General features: G+C 44.8%; 1 protein-coding gene across 1 annotated transcript; it reads left to right on the top strand.

Annotated features, from left to right (window-relative positions):
* Window positions 1–2,536: 2,536 nt before the first annotated feature.
* LOC109904233 (sec1 family domain-containing protein 1-like) lies at window positions 2,537–19,863 on the top strand. The gene is made up of 25 exons (XM_020501463.2): window positions 2,537–2,819; window positions 3,563–3,722; window positions 4,077–4,167; window positions 4,389–4,511; window positions 4,678–4,765; window positions 4,922–5,011; window positions 5,427–5,482; window positions 5,947–6,000; window positions 8,460–8,491; window positions 8,891–8,990; window positions 9,721–9,863; window positions 12,387–12,477; window positions 12,599–12,678; window positions 12,789–12,870; window positions 13,113–13,209; window positions 14,028–14,098; window positions 15,336–15,415; window positions 15,533–15,595; window positions 15,807–15,882; window positions 18,214–18,267; window positions 18,752–18,804; window positions 18,907–18,940; window positions 19,159–19,224; window positions 19,328–19,396; window positions 19,630–19,863. The coding sequence occupies exons 1-25, from the start codon at window positions 2,789–2,791 to the stop codon at window positions 19,651–19,653; spliced, it is 1,908 nt and encodes a 635-aa protein (XP_020357052.1). The 5' UTR covers window positions 2,537–2,788; the 3' UTR covers window positions 19,654–19,863.
* The last annotated feature ends 949 nt before the right edge of the window (window positions 19,864–20,812 follow it).

Raw genomic sequence — 20,812 nt, 5'->3', positions numbered from 1 at the left:
TCTCTGAAATATTCCTGCGATGGTCGATCCCCCCCCAACATCAGTATTCAAAATGCATGGGATAAGTGCATTTCAGTAGACCCTATTACTTTGCCATCATCTTTCCTAGTGAGGATCTGGGAATCCTAATTGAATCAAGCAGACCAGTGATGTAGATTTGATTTCCTATTTACAATCTAAGAGTAAAGTAGGGGCTACTCCATCAAAATGTGTGATAGCAAAGCCCAGGTACACCTTCATGTACATGATGCCGTTCAAAACAACTCTTGAGTTCGGAAATCTCTGACTTCCCAAGACAACTGGGAACTGGGGGAAAAGAAACAAGCTCCGACTAGGAAAAATACACTGCTCAAAAAAATAAAGGGAACACTTAAACAACACAATGTAACTCCAAGTCAATCACACTTCTGTGAAATCAAACTGTCCACTTAGGAAGCAACACTGATTGACAATAAATTTCACATGCTGTTGTGCAAATGGAATAGACAACAGGTGGAAATTATAGGCAATTAGCAAGACACCCCCAATAAAGGAGTGGTTCTACAGGTGGTGACCACTTCTCAGTTCCAATGCTTCCTGGCTGATGTTTTGGTCACTTTTGAATGCTGGCGGTGCTTTCACTCTAGTGGTAGCATCACACGAAGTCTACAACCCACACAAGTGGCTCAGGTAGTGCAGCTCATCCAGGATGGGACATCAATGCGAGCTGTGGCAAGAAGGTTTGCCGTGTCTGTTAGTGTAGTGTCCAGAGCATGGAGGCGCTACCAGGAGACACGCCAGTACATCAGGAGACATGGAGGGGGCCGTAGGAGGGCAACAACCCAGCAGCAGGACTGCTACCTCCGCCTTTGTGCAAGAAGGAGCACTGCCAGAGCCCTGCAAAATGACCTTCAGCAGTCCACAAATGTACATGTGTCTGCTCAAACGGTCAGAAACAGACTCCATGAGGGTGGTATGAGGGCCCGACGTCCACAGGTGGGGGTTGTGCTTACAGCCCAACACCGTGCAGGACGTTTGGCATTGCCAGAGAACACCAAGATTGGCAAATTCACCACTGGCGCCCTGTGCTCTTCACAGATGAAAGCAGGTTCACACTGAGCACGTGACAGACGTGACAGAGTCTGGAGACGCCGTGGAGAACGTTCTGCTGCCTGCAACATCCTCCAGCATGACCGGTTTGGCGGTGGGTCAGTCATGGTGTGGGGTGGCATTTCTTTGCGGGGCCGCACAGCCCTCCATATGCTCGCCAGAGATGGCCTGACTGCCATTAGGTACCGAGATGAGATCCTCAGACCCCTTGTGAGACCATATGCTGGTGCGGTTGGCCCTGGGTTCCTCCTAATGCAAGACAATGCTAGACCTCATATGGCTGGAGTGTGTCAGCAGTTCCTGCAAGAGGAAGGCATTGGATGCTATGGACTGGCCCGCCCGTTCCCCAGACCTGAATCCAATTGAGCACTTCTGGGACATCATGTCTCGCTCCATCCACCAACGCCACGTTGCACCACAGACTGTCCAGGAGTTGGCGGATGCTTTAGTCCAGGTCTGGGAGGAGATCCCTCAGGAGACCATCCGCCACCTCATCAGGAGCATGCCCAGGCGTTGTGGGGAGTTCATACAGGCACGTGGAGGTCACACACACTACTGAGCCTCATTTTGACTTGTTTTAAGGACATTACATCAAAGTTGGATCAGCCTGTAGTGTGGGTTTCCACTTTAATTTTGAGTGTGACTCCCAAATCCAGACCTCCATGGGTTGATACATTTGATTTTCATTGATAATTTTGGTGTGATTTTGTTGTCAGCACATTCAACTATGTAAAGAAAAAAGTATTTAATAAGAATATTTCATTCATTCAGATCTAGGATATGTTATTTTAGTGTTCCCTTTATTTTTTTGAGCAGTGTATAAATGCAACATGTAAAGTGCTGGTCCCATGTTTCATGAGCTGAAATAAAAGATCCCAGAAATGTTCCATATGCACAAATAGCTTATTTCTCAATTACATGTTGTGTTTAAAAACCTGTTAGTGAGTTGAGGAGGATTTCTGTCTGTAATAAATCAATTTTGTGGGGAAAAACTAATCTGATTGGCTGGGCCTGGCTCCCCCGAAGTGGGTGGGCCTATGCCCTATCAGGGGCGGCAGGGTAGCCTAGTGGTTAGAGCGTTGGACTAGTAACCGAAAGGTTGCAAGTTCGAATCCCCGAGCTGACAAGGTACAAATCTGTCGTTCTGCCCGTGAACAGGCAGTTAACCCACTGTTCCTAGGCCGTCATTGAAAATAAGAATTTGTTCTTAACTGACTTGCCTAGTTAAACCAGTCATGTGAAATTCATAGATTGGGGCCTAACTAATTCATTTCAATTGACTGATTTCCTTATATGAACTGTAACTCAGCAAATTCTTTGAAATTGTTGCAAGCTAGATCTCCGACTTTCCGAACTGAAGATCACTGACGTCATGATTTGCGCTCGTATTTGACCGAGTTCCCAGTTGTCTTCTGCCGCGTTCAAAACAACTGGGAACTCGGAAAAATACTAGGTTAAGGCCCGAGTTACCGAGTTGAGTGGCCGTCCAAATCGATTTTTCCCAGTCGGAGCTCGTTTTTTTCCGAGTTCACATTTATGTTGAACGCACGGAAATCGGAGATTTTCGAGTTCTCGGTTGTTTTGAACGCGACATTGAAAGCACCACGTGAGATCGCGGTAATCAGTGATATAGCAGACATCGAACGAAACTTGCCTGACCGGTCATCCTATGCCCCGTGTGATTGCATAAACAGAAAAGATGGCCGCCTCCGTTCGTGAAAAGCAGGCAGGTCTGTCAATGGTTTAGTTTATTCATTCCTAATCAGCATAGGCTGTCGAATAAAATCGACTATTTTATCTGACCCTAGCTATCTACATGTTGGGGGAAAAAACGATCTGCCACGACGACCAACCAGTTCACGAGAAAAGCAATGCTAAGCTAACCTACTAGCTGGCTAATTAACTTTACAATAGTATTATAAAACAGCAAGAAGTCGGATGGCTAGCCTAAACGTACCTCTACTCTTGAATTCACTAGACACTGATGTGGCTGTCATGTCAAGAAACATGAATGCAACGCAGTGAATGTGTTGTCGCCGGACACACTGAAATACAACTAGACAGACTGCTATGTTCCCCCTCATTTCCCCTCATTAAAATGTGAATTGGTATCTAACAGTAGCTAGTTAACTATTTCACTCATCTAACGATTTCATAATTTCACTCAACATTGAGTGGCAGAAATGGTATAGCAAAGTCCCAGTTACCCCAGACCTGTGCAATGTTTAATGGGGCAAAAGTGGTGGCTGTAGTAAAACGTGGTGGCTGGGGCGGCAGGTGGTCTAGTGGTTAGAGTGTTGGGCCAGTGACTGAAAGGTTGCAAGATCAAATCCCCTAGCTGACAAGGTACAAATCTGTCGTTCTGCCCCTGGTCAAGGCAGTTAACCCACTGTTCCTAGGACGTCACTGACTTGCCTAGTTAAATAAAGGTAAAATAAAATAAACTGTCCCATGGGTTCTTCCATGTCCCCAGCTGCCTTGAAGCGCATGCTGAATTTCAATGCTCCTCCTTTGAAAAACACTGCTGCTGAGCCAGTATGGAAGGTGCTGATCTACGACAGGGGTGGCCAGGACATCATCTCCCCTCTACTGGCAGTCAAGGAGCTACGGGACATGGGGATCACGTTGCACTTGTGAGTAGGCCTAACTCACAATTTGACATCACTGTTAATAATCTATTAGTCTCCTTCACAAAAGGTATTTAGAAAAAGCTAAAATCATGATATGCAGGACAAATAATTTATTAGGCTGTAAAGACATTGAACCTTTTTGTGTAACAACCCATCAACTGGTGAGTCTTTTGGTAATGAAGGAGCTGTGTAGTATATTTCAAAGGACAACAACAGTTTTGAGAAAAGGAATTTGTGTCAATACTGAATTGAGCAATTGCAAATAAGTCCACACACACACAGCATTGACTTGGTGTCAATCAATAGAGGATACAGTCATCTAGAAAGCTCTTCAATGTATTTTATCTTTCTCTATAGGTTGCTTCATTCAGACAGAGATCCCATCCCCGATGTGCCAGCCATCTATTTTGTGATGCCGACAGAGGAGAACATTGACCGGATATGCCAAGTAAACATCCCTCACTCAGAACTTCAACATGACATCGTCAGATATGTTTAAACGCTGGATAGACCAGACGATAAGGATAAATGTCTTTGGCCACCGAGTCTATGAATTTGGTGGCTATGCCCAGATAAAATGATTTGTTGTCCAAATGTAACATCCCAGACATGTAACATCCTACTAGTCAGTATATTGTTCCATTCTGTTGTTTTGTCTCTCTTTCTCAGGACCTTCGTAGCCAGCTGTATGAGTCTTACTATTTTAACTTCATCTCAGCCATATCCAGAAGTAAACTAGAGGATATTGCCAGTGCAGCTCTCTCAGCCAACGCTATCACACAGGTTACCAAGGTGAGTCTACAACACACTAGTTTACCACTCTGCATCTCAAAATGTACCCTATTCCCTATATGCTGCACTACTTTGTGCCTGTAGGGCTCTGGTGAAAAGCAGTGTACTATAAAGGGGGATAGTGTGCAATTTGGGACTCAGGCCCAAATTGCTTTTGCTTTTGTAGGTGTTCGATCAGTATTTGAACTTCATCACACTTGAAGAAGATATGTTCATCCTCGGCAATCAAAATAAAGAGTTCATCTCCTACCATGGTAAGTTCATTGGATTCAGAAACGGGGCAAGATTTGATATTGTCAAAATGAAGCTAAAGATAACTGTTTTTATTCACATATTACCTTCAGATCGTCTTCTTGATTAGCTGGCATGATTGTATTTGACATCCTGTTTTCCTATTCCCTTTTGATTAGCAATTAACAAGCCGGACATCATGGACACAGAGATGGAGGCCATCATGGATACGATAGTAGACAGTCTCTTCTGCTTTTTTGTCACTCTGGGTGGGTCCTTCAACACAACGTTATCAATGTCACAATACTATTGAGACTCCTGAGAGAACTTTGCTTTGGTATTTCAAAATATACTGTGAGATGCATTTACTCAGGTGGCTATACCATTTCTACCTGCTAGATGGCAGCATTACTACCATTTATTACTCACAAGAATCGAAGCAGTACCAAGATAATAGTTATTCTGAGCGAGGAAAGCTGTTTGAAAGTAAAGAGTTTTGTCTGAAAGTGTGACCATATAGATGACACTTTGACAAAACAAACCCACCTTGCAGTCTGTTAAAAGATTCTCAGTTTTATCCTAATGGGGTTCAGCCACCACTAGACTCCAGCACATATAGAGAAGCTCTGCTAAACTCTTCAATGCTCTCTATTGGCAGCTAACAGATGTGTTTTGTTTTCTTAGGTACTGTCCCCATAATCCGCTGTCCAAGAGGGAATGCTGCGGAGATGGTCGCGGTGGTGAGCATCATCCTCCCTCATTTAAAACCATCTGAAGTTTCCTCACCTCAGCCGCTGTCAGGGGCGCAGTCTGTCTGAAAACTCTTTATATTATGTCTTGGCAGTGCGGAGAGGCCTGGGAGAGTAGTACCCATTCCCCGTAGGCACAGTGAAAGGGGAAATTAGTCATTTGAGGACCACCCCAAATCCAACCACCCCCAGAATCTCAGCATTTGCAGACTGTATTTGCAGGTGGAATGTTGATACATTCTGTGGAAGCTGATCCTCCAGGGGCCTTAATGGATGGGTAGAGTGATTCTCCTCTAGTCACACAACACTGCTCTTTGTTCCATGTAGTGCTGTGTTGTGGTGGTGGTCTTAATGCAGGACTGTGTGCTTAGTCTTTATTTGGTTCAGAAGATATAAGGCCTCTTGCCTCGCTAGTTAAGAGACTAAAACATCTTAACCCAGTTTCTCTATTTCAGAAACTTGACAAGAAGCTTCGGGAGAACCTGCGAGACGCCAGAAACAGCCTGTTTTTTTTTTTTTTTTTTTTATTTTTTATTTCACCTTTATTTAACCAGGTAGGCTAGTTGAGAACAAGTTCTCATTTGCAACTGCGACCTGGCCAAGATAAAGCATAGCAGTGTGAGCATACAACAAAGAGTTACACATGGAGTAAACAATTAACAAGTCAATAACACAGTAGAAAACGAAGGGGGGGTCTATATACAATGTGTGCAAAAGGCATGAGGTAGGCAAATAATTACAATTTTGCAGATTAACACTGGAGTGATAAAAGATCAGATGGTCATGTACAGGTAGAGATATTGGTGTGCAGAAGAGCAGAAAAGTAAATAAATAGAAACAGTACGGGGATGAGGTAGGTGAAAAGGGTGGGCTATTTACCAATAGACTATGTACAGCTGCAGCGATCGGTTAGCTGCTCAGATAGCTGATGTTTGAAGTTGGTGAGGGAGATAAAAGTCTCCAACTTCAGCGATTTTTGCAATTCGTTCCAGTCACAGGCAGCAGAGTACTGGAACGAAAGGCGGCCAAATGAGGTGTTGGCTTTAGGGATGATCAGTGAGATACACCTGCTGGAGCGCGTGCTACGGATGGGTGTTGCCATCGTGACCAGTGAGCTGAGATAAGGCGGAGCTTTACCTAGCATAGACTTGTAGATGACCTGGAGCCAGTGGGTCTGGCGACGAATATGTAGCGAGGGCCAGCCGACTAGAGCATACAAGTCGCAGTGGTGGGTAGTATAAGGTGCTTTAGTGACAAAACGGATGGCACTGTGATAGACTGCATCCAGTTTGCTGAGTAGAGTGTTGGAAGCCATTTTGTAGATGACATCGCCGAAGTCGAGGATCGGTAGGATAGTCAGTTTTACTAGGGTAAGCTTGGCGGCTTGAGTGAAGGAGGCTTTGTTGCGGAATAGAAAGCCGACTCTTGATTTGATTTTCGATTGGAGATGTTTGATATGAGTCTGGAAGGAGAGTTTGCGGTCTAGCCAGACACCTAGGTACTTATAGACGTCCACATATTCTAGGTCGGAACCATCCAGGGTGGTGATGCTAGTCGGGCATGCAGGTGCAGGCAGCGACCGGTTGAAAAGCATGCATTTGGTCTTACTAGCGTTTAAGAGCAGTTGGAGGCCACGGAAGGAGTGTTGTATGGCATTGAAGCTTGTTTGGAGGTTAGATAGCACAGTGTCCAGAGACGGGCCGAAAGTATATAGAATGGTGTCGTCTGCGTAGAGGTGGATCAGGGAATCGCCCGCAGCAAGAGCAACATCATTGATATACACAGAGAAAAGAGTCGGCCCGAGAATTGAACCCTGTGGCACCCCCATAGAGACTGCCAGAGGACCGGACAGCATGCCCTCCGATTTGACACACTGAACTCTGTCTGCAAAGTAATTGGTGAACCAGGCAAGGCAGTCATCCGAAAAACCGAGGCTACTGAGTCTGCCAATAAGAATATGGTGATTGACAGAGTCGAAAGCCTTGGCGAGGTCGATGAAGACGGCTGCACAGTACTGTCTTTTATCGATGGCGGTTATGATGTCGTTTAGTACCTTGAGTGTGGCTGAGGTGCACCCATGACCGGCTCGGAAACCAGATTGCACAGCGGAGAAGGTACGGTGGGATTCGAGATGGTCAGTGACCTGTTTGTTGACTTGGCTTTCGAAGACCTTAGATAGGCAGGGCAGGATGGATATAGGTCTGTAACAGTTTGGGTCCAGGGTGTCTCCCCCTTTGAAGAGGGGGATGACTGCGGCAGCTTTCCAATCCTTGGGGATCTCAGACGAGATGAAAGAGAGGTTGAACAGGCTGGTAATAGGGGTTGCGACAATGGTGGCAGATAGTTTCAGAAATAGAGGGTCCAGATTGTCAAGCCCAGCTGATTTGTACGGGTCCAGGTTTTGCAGCTCTTTCAGAACATCTGCTATCTGGATTTGGGTAAAGGAGAACCTGGAGAGGCTTGGGCGAGGAGCTGCGGGGGGGGCGGAGCTGTTGGCCGAGGTTGAAGTAGCCAGGCGGAAGGCATGGCCAGCCGTTGAGAAATGCTTATTGAAGTTTTCGATAATCATGGATTTATCAGTGGTGACCGTGTTACCTAGCCTCAGTGCAGTGGGCAGCTGGGAGGAGGTGCTCTTGTTCTCCATGGACTTCACAGTGTCCCAGAACTTTTTGGAGTTGGAGCTACAGGATGCAAACTTCTGCCTGAAGAAGCTGGCCTTAGCTTTCCTGACTGACTGCGTGTATTGGTTCCGGACTTCCCTGAACAGTTGCATATCACGGGGACTATTCGATGCTATTGCAGTCCGCCACAGGATGTTTTTGTGCTGGTCGAGGGCAGTCAGGTCTGGGGTGAACCAAGGGCTGTATCTGTTCTTAGTTCTGCATTTTTTGAACGGAGCATGCTTATCTAAAATGGTGAGGAAGTTACTTTTAAAGAATGACCAGGCATCCTCAACTGACGGGATGAGGATGGCGACAACATGGGGGTCAGCCAGTTCAGGTGGTTCAGGGTGCTGTAGACTAGTAAACTGGGTATGAACCATAAAGAGAGCAGACTAGATGTAGACATTCATCCCATTGTGTACTTTACCATGGAAAGCCTACTCCATTCCATATGACAAATGCATACAATGGCTTCCCACACACACTTTTTCACCATGTCTTTGTTTAACTCTGAGGTGTAAATGTGCTCTCCTGCTGTTCTCTCCAGACCCACTGAACAGTTAGCTAGGCCTTCATTAAGTGGTGGATGAAGACCTAACAGTCATGCCTCCTCTGTGAAAATCTAAGCTGGATCCATTTCAAGTCTTCTTTTGTGGTGGGGCATAGAGAGCCTAGTCAGTGGGGAACTCTGGGTACATATGTCATCCTCCGTTTCATCTCTATCTGTCTCTCTCAGCTTCCAGAGACCCTTATTTGTACTTGCTGACCGCAACCTGGATCTTGCCACCCCCCTCCACCACACATGGACCTACCAGGCCCTCATCCACGACGTGCTGGTAAGACTGACAGGATACAGGGAGAGAGAGAGAGAAAGAGAGGAGCAGATCTGTTTGTCGTTCTCCCACCACAGTGTTATGATGGACTTAACAGACACATCATACACTTTGACAAATCTAAGGGCTTACTAATGAGAAACCTCCTCTCTACAGTCTGGACTCATTCCTGGTGAATTGTGTTGGGTGTATGGTATTTTACACTGAGTCTGAACTGGTATGCTCAGTAGTGTGAATAGGGTATATACAGTACACCAAGGTGTGTGTGGTTTTTCAAGGTAGCAAACAGATTTTAACTTGGAATGTTATTTCTGAGATACTGTAATTACTTTGTGTGTAAGATAAAGAGGGTAAATGGTATGTGCTCAGTGCAATGACGTGTCAGAGGTCATAAATATTAGTGAGGAACCATTTTCCACCATCCGTGCCTTAAAATGATTTGTGGTGTAGAGTGGACCAACCAGTCTCCTATCCAACCATTGGTTTTCAGCCTTGCAGGTCCTTTGTTTTAGCCTCGATATATGTATGACAACGGTTGTTATTTTGAAGGTAGGCTATGATGATGTTAGTAGATATCAATGTTTATTCCCAGAGGTATCTATGGATCAGTATGTTTTCTAATGTTTTGAGTCTAAATATGACCAGACTTCACATCCAATAGGATCTCTGCCAGCCAACAAACACAGAGGAACTAGTGTCTGTACCGGTGTCTGTTTATTTGTGTGTGTCCCAGGACTTCCACCTGAACAGGGTTAGTATGGATGAGTCTGTGGGGTCAGAATCCTCTCCTGCCGGAGCCAGACCCAAGAAGAAGAAGAACAAGAAGAGTTATGACCTCACATCAGCCGACATGTTCTGGCAGAAACACAAGGGCAGGTTTGTATTTGCTATGCAACATTTTTCAAACATTACAATGCATTCACAACAGATTTCACAACATTAAGTGTGTGCCCTCCGGCCCCTTCTCTACTACCACATATCTACAACACAAAATCCACGTGTTCGTGTGTGTATGTTATTGTGTGTTTGTATGCATGTCTGTGCCTATGTTTGTGTTGCTTCACAGTCCCCGCTGTTCCATAAGGTGTGTTATCAGTTCTTTTTTTTTTTTCTAGATTTTTACTGCTTGCATGAGTTTCTTGATGGTGGAATAGAGTTCTGTTTAGTTATGGCTCTATGTAGTACTGTGCACCTACCCATAGTCTGTCCTGGACTTGGGGACTGTGAAGAGACCTCTGGTCTTGTGGGGTATGCATGGGTGTCCGAGCTGTGTGCCAGTAGTTCAAACCGACAGCTCAGTGCATTCAACATGTCAATACCTCTCACAAATACAAGTAGGGATCTCCTCCACTTTTAGCCAGGAGAGATTGACATATTAATATTAGCTCTCTGCACGTCCAAGGGCCAGCCGTCCTGCCCTGTTCTGAGCCAATTGCAATTTTCCCAAGTCCCTCTTTGTGGCACCTTTACCACACGACTAAACAGAAGTCCAGGTGCGACAAAACTAGGGCCTGTAGGACCTTCCTTGTTGAAAGTGCTGTTAAGAATGCAGAGTAGCTACTGTTGTCAATATGTTTTGACCATGACAGTTTACAATCCAGGGTTACTCCAAGCAGTTTAGTGTCCTCAAATTGCTCAATTTCCACATTCATTATACGATTTAGTTTGTCCCAAATACAATGCTTTTTGAAATATTTAAGACTAATTTATTCCTTGCCACCCATTCTGGAACTGACTGCAGCTCTTTGTTAAGTGTTGCAGTCATTACAGTTGCTGATGTGTATAGTGTTGAGTCATCCACATAGATAGACACACTGGCTTTACTCTTTACGCATGTTAGTAAAGATGGAAAAAAGTAAGGTGCCTAGACAGCTGCCCTGGGGAATTCCTGATTCTACCTGGATTATGTTTGAGAGGTTTAGAAAACACCCTCTGTGTTCTGTTAGACAGGTAACTCTTTATCCACAATATAGCAGGGGGGTGTAAAGCCATACAAGTTTTTCCAGCAACAGACTATGATTGATAATGTCAAAAGCTGCACTGAAGTCTAACAAAACAGCCCCCACAACCTTTGTATCATCAATTTCTCTCAGCCAGTCATCAGTCATTTGTGTTGTGCTGTGCTTGTTAAATGTCTTTCTATAAAAGCATGCTGAATGTTTGTCAATTTATATTGTATCTGGTCAAACACAATTTTTTCCAAAAGTTTACTAAGGGTTGGTAAAAGGCTGATTTGGTTGGCTATTTGAGCCAGTAAAGGGGGCTTGACTATGCTTAGGTAAGGGAATAACCTTTGCTTCCTTCCAGGCCTGAGGGCTCACACTTTCTAGTAGGTTTAAATTGAAGGTATGGCGAATAGGAGTGGCAATATCATCCGCTATTATCCTCAGTCATTTTTCGTCCAAGTTGTCAGACCCAGGTGGCTTGTCATTGTTGATAGACAATTTTTCTTCCACACTTACTTTACGGAATTCAAAATTACAGTGCTTGTCTTTCATAATTTCGTCAGATATACTTGGATGTGTCGTGTCAGCGTTTGTTGCTGGCATGTCATGCCTAAGTTTGTTAATCTTGCTAATGAAAAAATCATTAAAGTAGTTGGCAATATCAGTGGGTTTAGTGATGAATAAGCCATTTGATTCAATGAATGATGGAGCGGAGTTTGCCTTTTTGCCCAAAATTTAATTTAAGATGCTCCAATGCTTTTTAGTATCATTCTTTGTTTCATAGAGTAGTTTGTTTTATTCAGTTTAGTCACATGATTTCTCAATTTACAGTACGTTTGCCAATTACTTGTATATCCAGACTTATTTTGCCTAATCCTTCTCAACCATACAATTTTTCAATTCCTCATCAATCTATGGGGATTTAAGTTATTACAGTAATTTTTTTTATGTGTGCATGCTTATTAGTAACATGGGATAAGCAATTTCATGAATGTGTCAAGTGCAGCGTCTGGTTGCTCATCATTACACACCATGGACCAACAAATATTCTTTACATCAACAACATAGTAATCACTACAAAACTTGTTGTATGACCTCTTATACACTATATTAGGCCCAGCTTTCTAGATATGGCTACAATATTGTGATCACTACATCCGATGGATTTAGATACTTCTTTCAAACAAATTTCTGCAGATTTAGTAAAGATGTGATCAATACATGTTGATTATTTCAATCTTGTGCTGTTTAACTACCCTGGTAGGTTGATTGATAACCTGAACCAGCTTGCAGGCACTAGTTTCAGTTTGAAGCTTTCGTAGGAACTCGTGATCAATTACTGATTTAGAAGGTAGTCTGCAGGGGATGCTTTATAACTCTGTAGAAACATTCTATTTGGAGCATTGCCATAGTGAAGTTATTCTTGCCTGAGAGGTCGTTTTGACTCTTCCAGCCCGTTCCCAGAGGTGGCTGAGTCTGTACAGGAGGAGTTAGACACATACCGAGCCCAAGAGGACGAGGTGAAACGCCTCAAGAGCATCATGGTAAGCGTGGCACACAGGTGGTTTTATAGAGCTGTTCAACGAAGTAGTCTCACTGAAAACATTAAGGCGACACTCACACTTGCATATTCCCCACTAAAATAACTTAAATGTTCTTCTCCAGGGTTTGGAGGGTGAGGATGAGGGACCCATTAGTAGTATTAGTATGTCAGACAACACCGCAAAACTTACCTCAGCTGTCAGGTAAGCATCAATGTAGAATATACAGGATTTATCATTATTATTATTTATTCATAACGGCACCATTATTGACAGTTCTCTCAGTCCGTACCAAACTGTGTTTCCTCTAACAGCTCTCTGCCAGAACTTCTGGAGAAGAAGAGGCTGATTGACCTCCACACTAATGTAGCCACTGCCGTTCTGGATCACATTAAGGTCAGTGTTGAGCACTGTCTTGGCCAGACAGGGTGTTCTCTGTGTCTAGAGAGAGAGGGTTCTCTTTATGTCCACAGTGAACAGCGTCCCATTAACACTATTCTCAGATATTGTACACATATGGAAGACTGTTGTGCTGTGCAATCGCAGTTCTACCATCTCATATAAAGTTACTACATCTGTCAAAGGGCTGCCTAAAAATCCTCTTGAACTAATCTACACCTTATGGGATGTATCCACAGAGCCGTAAACTAGATGTGTACTTTGAGTACGAGGAGAAGCTGATGAGCAAATCCACCCTGGAGGAGTCTTTACTGGACATAATAAGTGACCCTGACGGTAGATGTGCCTCTGTGCTTATCTTACCCTGACGGTAGATGTGCCTCTGTGCTTATCTTACCCTGACGGTAGATGTGCCTCTGTGCTTATCTTACCCTGACGGTAGATGTGCCACTGTGCTTATCTTACCCTGACGGTAGATGTGCCACTGTGCTTATCTTACCCTGACGGTAGATGTGCCACTGTGCTTTTCTTACCCTGACGGTAGATGTGCCTCTGTGCTTATCTTAACCTGACGGTAGATGTGCCTCTGTGCTTATCTTACCCTGACGGTAGATGTGCCTCTGTGCTTATCTTACCCTGACGGTAGATGTGCCACTGTGCCTATCTTACCCTGACGGTAGATGTGCCTCTGTGCTTATCTTACCCTGACGGTAGATGTGCCTCTGTGCTTATCTTACCCTGACGGTAGATGTGCCTCTGTGCTTATCTTACCCTGACGGTAGATGTGCCACTGTGCTTATCTTACCCTGACGGTAGATGTGCCACTGTGCTTATCTTACCCTGACGGTAGATGTGCCACTGTGCTTATCTTACCCTGACGGTAGATGTGCCACTGTGCTTATCTTACCCTGACGGTAGATGTGCCTCTGTGCTTATCTTACCCTGACGGTAGATGTGCCACTGTGCTTATCTTACCCTGACGGTAGATGTGCCACTGTGCTTATCTTACCCTGATGGTAGATGTGCCTCTGCGCTTATCTTGGCCAGAAATTACATGCATCATGCATATGTGTGCTACTTTGTCAAGGGTTGGAAGTACCTGAGATGCCTGTTTTTGAAGGTTTGGCAAACAACAGTTTTTCTCTTTGTAACAGCGGGAACACCGGAGGACAAGATGAGACTCTTTCTGATTTTCTACATCACAGCCCAGCAGCCTACTTCTGAGGTGAGGCCTGGGCCCCTCCTATCCCTTACCCTAATGGTCTAAGCCTAAACTCTGTCCCTATCAAAAACATACTAGACTCCCATCACAAGTTCTGTCCCCATCAAATGCATGCCAAACTAGACTCTATCACAGGTCAGGGGAGGACCCACAGGATGCAGGCCCCTCTGTTCGGGAACTCTATGCTGATCCACTGCAGTCATATCAGTATCATGTCCAATGGACCAAAACAACACACTAGCAACCAGAATTGAGACACTTTGTGGTTTCACTGTAGAAATCTTAACAAAAACACAATACACACTTTGAAAAACCTTGGGCTTGGCTTGGATTTAATTATGTAGAACACCATTAAGCAAAACACCAATTCCCAACATTTTCATTTTTCATATGCTTTTCTTCAGACAACATTCAAAATCTTTATTGTTCGATATGACGCATGTAGAGGCAGATTCTAGGAACATTGAAACCCTTTGAAGCCCGCGACCAAACATCATTACTCCAGAAATCCAATAATGCTAGCCTGTTCTGTTCTGGGCATCTCAAGGCCCTCTGTATAGGAGACCTTCCGGCTCTCCACAATGACTGGGGGTTCTACGTCTTGTATGTTCTCTTCAGTGAGATTAGGGCTAATCTAGGATCAGTTGCTCACCCCTGTCTGTATAACCTTATTCATTATCAACTAAAAGACACAACTGATCCCAGAACAGCACTTCTACTCTGAGGCGCTTTGTTAATATGGGCCCAGGTTTCTGGCTGCGGCTGCAGGCTGGTATCAGTGTTAGGATCAGGCTGTCCTGGGGCATCATGTTGATCAATGGTCTCCCTAACAGCCCTTCTCCTCTGAGACACCATGCTGTTCCCTGGCCTGACAGCTGAAGTCAAGCAGGAAATCGTTTTCTACCACTAATGTCTGTGGTATTTCTCCTTTCGTCTCTGTCCCCATGAACCTGAACCCTCCCTGGGTAGATTATCACCATGTGATTACCCTCTCTGGTTCATCCGTCCACTCCTGCTCTTAAGGTTATTTGTTTTCCCTGGCAGATGTGGTGTAACATGGTACATTAAACAGTCTCTGCCGTCATTCCATACTATAAAGATGATGCCACCACACACATCACACTTGGCCTCACACTCTGTTTATGAACAATGGGTGTCGATCCCTTCGGGGTACTTGACCTTGAATCCCTGCTCGATCACTTGTATGTTTTACAGGCATTCTTTATGTTCTGTGATGTAGACTGATCTGGACCAATACAAGAAGGCTCTGCTAGACACAGGCTGTGACCTGTCCCCTGTCAACTACATCAAGCAGTGGAAGTAAGTTGGTCCATAAAGTTATGTTTCATACATACAGAACAAAACAGTTAGACATAACAGTTAACCACATTTTGTTTTAGACAACAAGCTACTTATATATTGTCTCTTTTTTTTCAGGGCTTTCACTAAGATTGCTGCCACACCATCTAACTATGGGAACAGCGGTGTAAAACCTATGGGGTAAGAGAGAGAGTGTGTCCCTTTCCATAGACCACAGTTTTAATCATTATTTAACCAGATAAGTTATTGAGAACACATTTTTCTTTTACAATAACAACATAATCCATGCTAGTTCCATATTCCTAACCCCTGTGTTGACACTCTCCTAACCCCCGTGTTGACACTCTCCTAACCCCCGTGTTGACACGGTCTTCCTGTCTCTGTCTCACAGCCTCTTCTCTAGGGTGATGAACTCTGGCTCCCAGTTTGTCATGGAGGGGGTGAAGCACCTGGTGCTCAAACAGCATGTAAGTAGCTCTACACAGAGAGAGAGAGACAAACACAGAGGGAGAAATACACACACACACACACACAGAGGGAGAAATACACACACACACACACACAGAGGGAGAAATACACACACACACACACACACAGAGGGAGAAATACACACACACACACACAGAGGGAGAAATACACACACACACACACAGAGGGAGAAATACACACACACACACACACACAGAGGGAGAAATACACACACACACACACACAGAGGGAGAAATACATACACACACACAGAGGGAGAAATACACACACACACACACAAAGGGAGAAATACACACACACACACAAACACATAGGGAGAAATACACACACACACACACACAGAGGGAGAAATACACACACACACAGAGGGAGAAATACACACACACACACAGAGGGAGAAATACATACACACACACAGAGGGAGAAATACACACACACACACAAACACATAGGGAGAAATACACACACACACACACAGAGGGAGAAATACACACACACACACACACACACACAGAGGGAGAAATACACACACACACACACACACAGAGGGAGAAATACACACACACACACACACACACACAGAGGGAGAAATACACACACACACACACACAGAGGGAGAAATACACACACACACACACACAGAGGGAGAAATACACACACACACACACACAGAGGGAGAAATACATACACACACACAGAGGGAGAAATACATACACACACACAGAGGGAGAAATACACACACACACACACACACAAAGGGAGAAATACACACACACACACACAAACACATAGGGAGAAATACACACACACACACAAACACATAGGGAGAAATACACACACACACACACACACACACAGAGGGAGAAATACACACACACACAGAGGGAGAAATACACACACACACAGAGGGAGAAATACACACACACACACAGAGGGAGAAATACACACACACACACACACACAAACACATAGGGAGAAATACACACACACACACACAGAGGGAGAAATATACACACACACACACAAAGGGAGAAATATATACACACACAAAGGGAGAAATATATACACACACACACACAAAGGGAGAAATATACACACACACACAAAGGGAGAAATACACACACACACACACACACAAAGGGAGACACACACACACACACAAAGGGAGACACACACAAAGGGAGACACACACACACACACACACACACACAAAGGGAGACACACACACACACACACAAAGGGAGACACGCACACACACACAAAGGAAGACACACACACACACACACACAAAGGGAGACACACACATAGGGAGACACACACACACAAAGGGAGACACACACACAAAGGGAGACACACACACACAAAGGGAGAAACACACACACACACAGGATGAGTAGGAAGATACCAAGTGTCTCCTAATCTTACTCCTGCTGAGGCTGAGAGGCTGGCTGGCTGAGTGGCTGGCTGGCTGAGTGGCTGGCTGGCTGAGTGGCTGGCTGGCTGAGAGGCTGGCTGGCTGAGAGGCTGGCTGGCTGAGAGGCTGGCTGGCTGAGAGGCTGGCTGGCTGAGAGGCTGGCTGGCTGAGAGGCTGGCTGAGAGACTGGCTGAGAGGCTGAGAGACTGGCTGGCTGAGAGGCTGAGAGACTGGCTGGCTGGCTGGCTGAGAGACTGGCTGGCTGAGAGACTGACTGGCTGAGAGACTGACTGGCTGAGAGACTGACTGGCTGAGAGACTGACTGGCTGAGAGACTGACTGGCTGAGAGACTGACTGGCTGAGAGACTGACTGGCTGAGAGACTGACTGGCTGAGAGACTGACTGGCTGAGAGACTGACTGGCTGAGAGACTGACTGGCTGAGAGACTGACTGGCTGAGAGACTGACTGGCTGAGAGACTGACTGGCTGAGAGACTGACTGGCTGAGAGACTGACTGGCTGAGAGACTGACTGGCTGAGAGACTGACTGGCTGAGAGACTGACTGGCTGAGAGACTGACTGGCTGAGAGACTGACTGGCTGAGAGACTGACTGGCTGAGAGACTGGCTGGCTGAGAGACTGGCTGGCTGAGAGACTGGCTGGCTGAGAGACTGGCTGGCTGAGAATGATGGCCGGCTGGCCGAGGAGCGCTCTCATTATGATACTGTCTGTATGTGTGTGTTTTTAAAGTGTCCAGATGTCAATTGGTTTTGATGGGAAGGTTTTTCCTGGAGACATGTATGATAATTATCTCACTTAGCTGCTATGTTAGTCAGTCTGTAATGAATGATATCATCCGGTGAGCAGAACAGAGTTTGAACGAGTTTCTCTTTCAGAACCTGCCCGTCACACGTATCCTGGACAACCTGATGGAGATGAAGTCCAACCCGGTGAGTCTCCTCCTCTTTTATTCCCTCCTCTCCTTCTCTCTTCCCTCCTCCTCTGTTCCCTCTTTCTTGTGGACATTCCTCTATGTATTTGTGTTGCACCGTCACATTCAGGAGGGAAGCATGCTCATAATACAGTAGCAAAAAGATGGACAACCTGATTGGAGGCTCATGTATGCAGTCTGAGACCTCTCCAATCATGCCCCTATTCTGTTCAGATCACTTCTGACTGGATATGTGGAGAAACTATTCATCACTATTTGTGAAGAATTACTTTTTTAGATAGTTAAGCTACTTTGCAAAATGGGGGAGGGAGGGAGAGAGAGGAGTATTGTCTGATCTGAATGAGTTAAATGTGTCTCACAGGATCCATCCTGCTTGTACAGGAGCTGTGGTTACTAAGAGGAATTGGGTGACCTCTAAGCAATGGAAGGAATTGAGGGTTTCTAGAATTGAGTTTGGTGTACTGATGATATATGATCTGCAGGAGACAGATGACTACAGATACTTTGATCCCAAGATGCTGCGTGGCAGTGAGAGGTAAGACTCAATAAAGAAGTCCAAAGATGGCAGTTACTTAGCTAAGGCCTATACATCTTCTGTGTCTGCAAGATGTTTCTAACACTCCTGCCTTCCAACCAGCTCCATCCCAAGGAACAAGAACCCATTTCAAGAGGTGAGTCCTGCCATGGTCAGCTGAAAGAGACACACCAATAGAACCTCCACGTCCAGTAACTGCTGTGGCCCTGAGTACCCTGGACGGTGCTGGCCCTTAGCCTGGCCTGACTGTGTGAAGGGTAGAGCACTAATCTCATCTGTGTGTCCTGACCTGAATCTAGCAGCCTGATGTAGCATTACGGTCTCAAAATGAGACTTTCTCTCCTTCTATTTTAGGCTATCGTCTTCATGGTGGGAGGAGGGAACTACGTAGAATATCAAAACCTGGTGGACTACACAAAGGTAGCTTCTTGTTACTCTAAATGGGTTTGTTTTTCAAGAACCTCTTCATATATCCAGTTGAGTTTTTATTGAACCATGTGTATTTTGTGGTACCCTTTTTTAGGCAAAGCCAGGGAAGAGGGTGCTGTACGGATGCAGTGAGCTCTTCAATGCAGGACAGTTCATCAAGCAGGTAGGAGGACCAACAGCCTTTTCAAAAATTAAATAATAATAATATTGCTAATTATGTATAATTGATCATTATCATTTGATAATATCATGATATTTATCAACAGTAATCATTAACAAGCCCAAAACATAATATGAAATTATGACACACATTGTGGGTTTGTGTTAAATAACCTACTCTGCTTAATTGATCTCAGATTTCTTGTTTTGACTATTTCTCCATGCTTATCTCCACAGCTGTCCTCACTCGGCCAAAAGTAAAAACAAGAAAATATATGAACATTTTATTTTCTTCAATTCCATTTCTCCTAAATACTCAAGACCTCCCGAATCATACTGTAGAATCTTACCTCTAGGTTCTCTCTCTGATATTCCATGTATTTTATCATGTGTACTGTACTTACATTGTTTGTTTACCTAATTATCTTTAATTATCACTCTCAACAAATAAAGATTAACAGTCTTACTCAGCACTGCTGTGATGTCTAGTGTTTGTACCAGGGTTTTCCAACTTGGTCTTCACTGCTGTGATGTTTAGTGTTTGTACCAGGGTTTTCCAACTTGTCCTTCACTGCTGTGATGTCTAGTGTTTGTACCAGGGTTTTCCAACTTGTCCTTCACTGCTGTGATGTCTAGTGTTTGTTCCAGGGTTTTCCAACTTGTCCTTCACTGCTGTGATGTCTAGTGTTTGTACCAGGGTTTTCCAACTTGTCCGTCACTGCTGTGATGTCTAGTGTTTGTTCCAGGGTTTTCCAACTTGTCCTTCACTGCTGTGATGTCTAGTGTTTGTTCCAGGGTTTTCCAACTTGGTCTTCACTGCTGTGATGTCTAGTGTTTGTACCAGGGTTTTCCAACTTGTCCGTCACTGCTGTGATGTCTAGTGTTTGTTCCAGGGTTTTCCAACTTGTCCTTCACTGCTGTGATGTCTAGTGTTTGTTCCAGGGTTTTCCAACTTGTCCTTCACTGCTGTGATGTCTAGTGTTTGTACCAGGGTTTTCCAACTTGTCCTTCACTGCTGTGATGTCTAGTGTTTGTACCAGGGTTTTCCAACTTGTCCTTTGTTTCATCTTATTCTAGATCAGAACAGGGTGTTTTAGCAGAGACTTCAGGATTATTATTTTAAAAGTCTACATATAGTCTACATATAGTCTACATATAGTCTACATATAGACTGCTTGGTTGATGAGCTGAACTCATCAACCAAGCAGGATCAAGGGATTAGGCTAATAATGTATGAAGGACACAGCCATGCCTGTTCTCTCAGCCTCAGTCTATTGCTGTACACCTGCCTGCTGCTGGCTGGCTGGCCACATAGACATGGTGATCCTGTGGAGAGAAGAGAACGCGACCATCCACCTGAGCGGTCTCTGGGACACCACTCACTTCACCTGTCTTTAATCAGAACAACACTGGGCTCTTC

The sequence above is a fragment of the Oncorhynchus kisutch genome, linkage group LG14 (genome assembly GCF_002021735.2).
Source record: "Oncorhynchus kisutch isolate 150728-3 linkage group LG14, Okis_V2, whole genome shotgun sequence".
Lineage (NCBI taxonomy): Eukaryota > Metazoa > Chordata > Actinopteri > Salmoniformes > Salmonidae > Oncorhynchus > Oncorhynchus kisutch.
The sequence above is the reverse complement of the archived record's forward strand: the minus strand, read 5'-3'. Positions and strand labels throughout refer to the sequence as shown.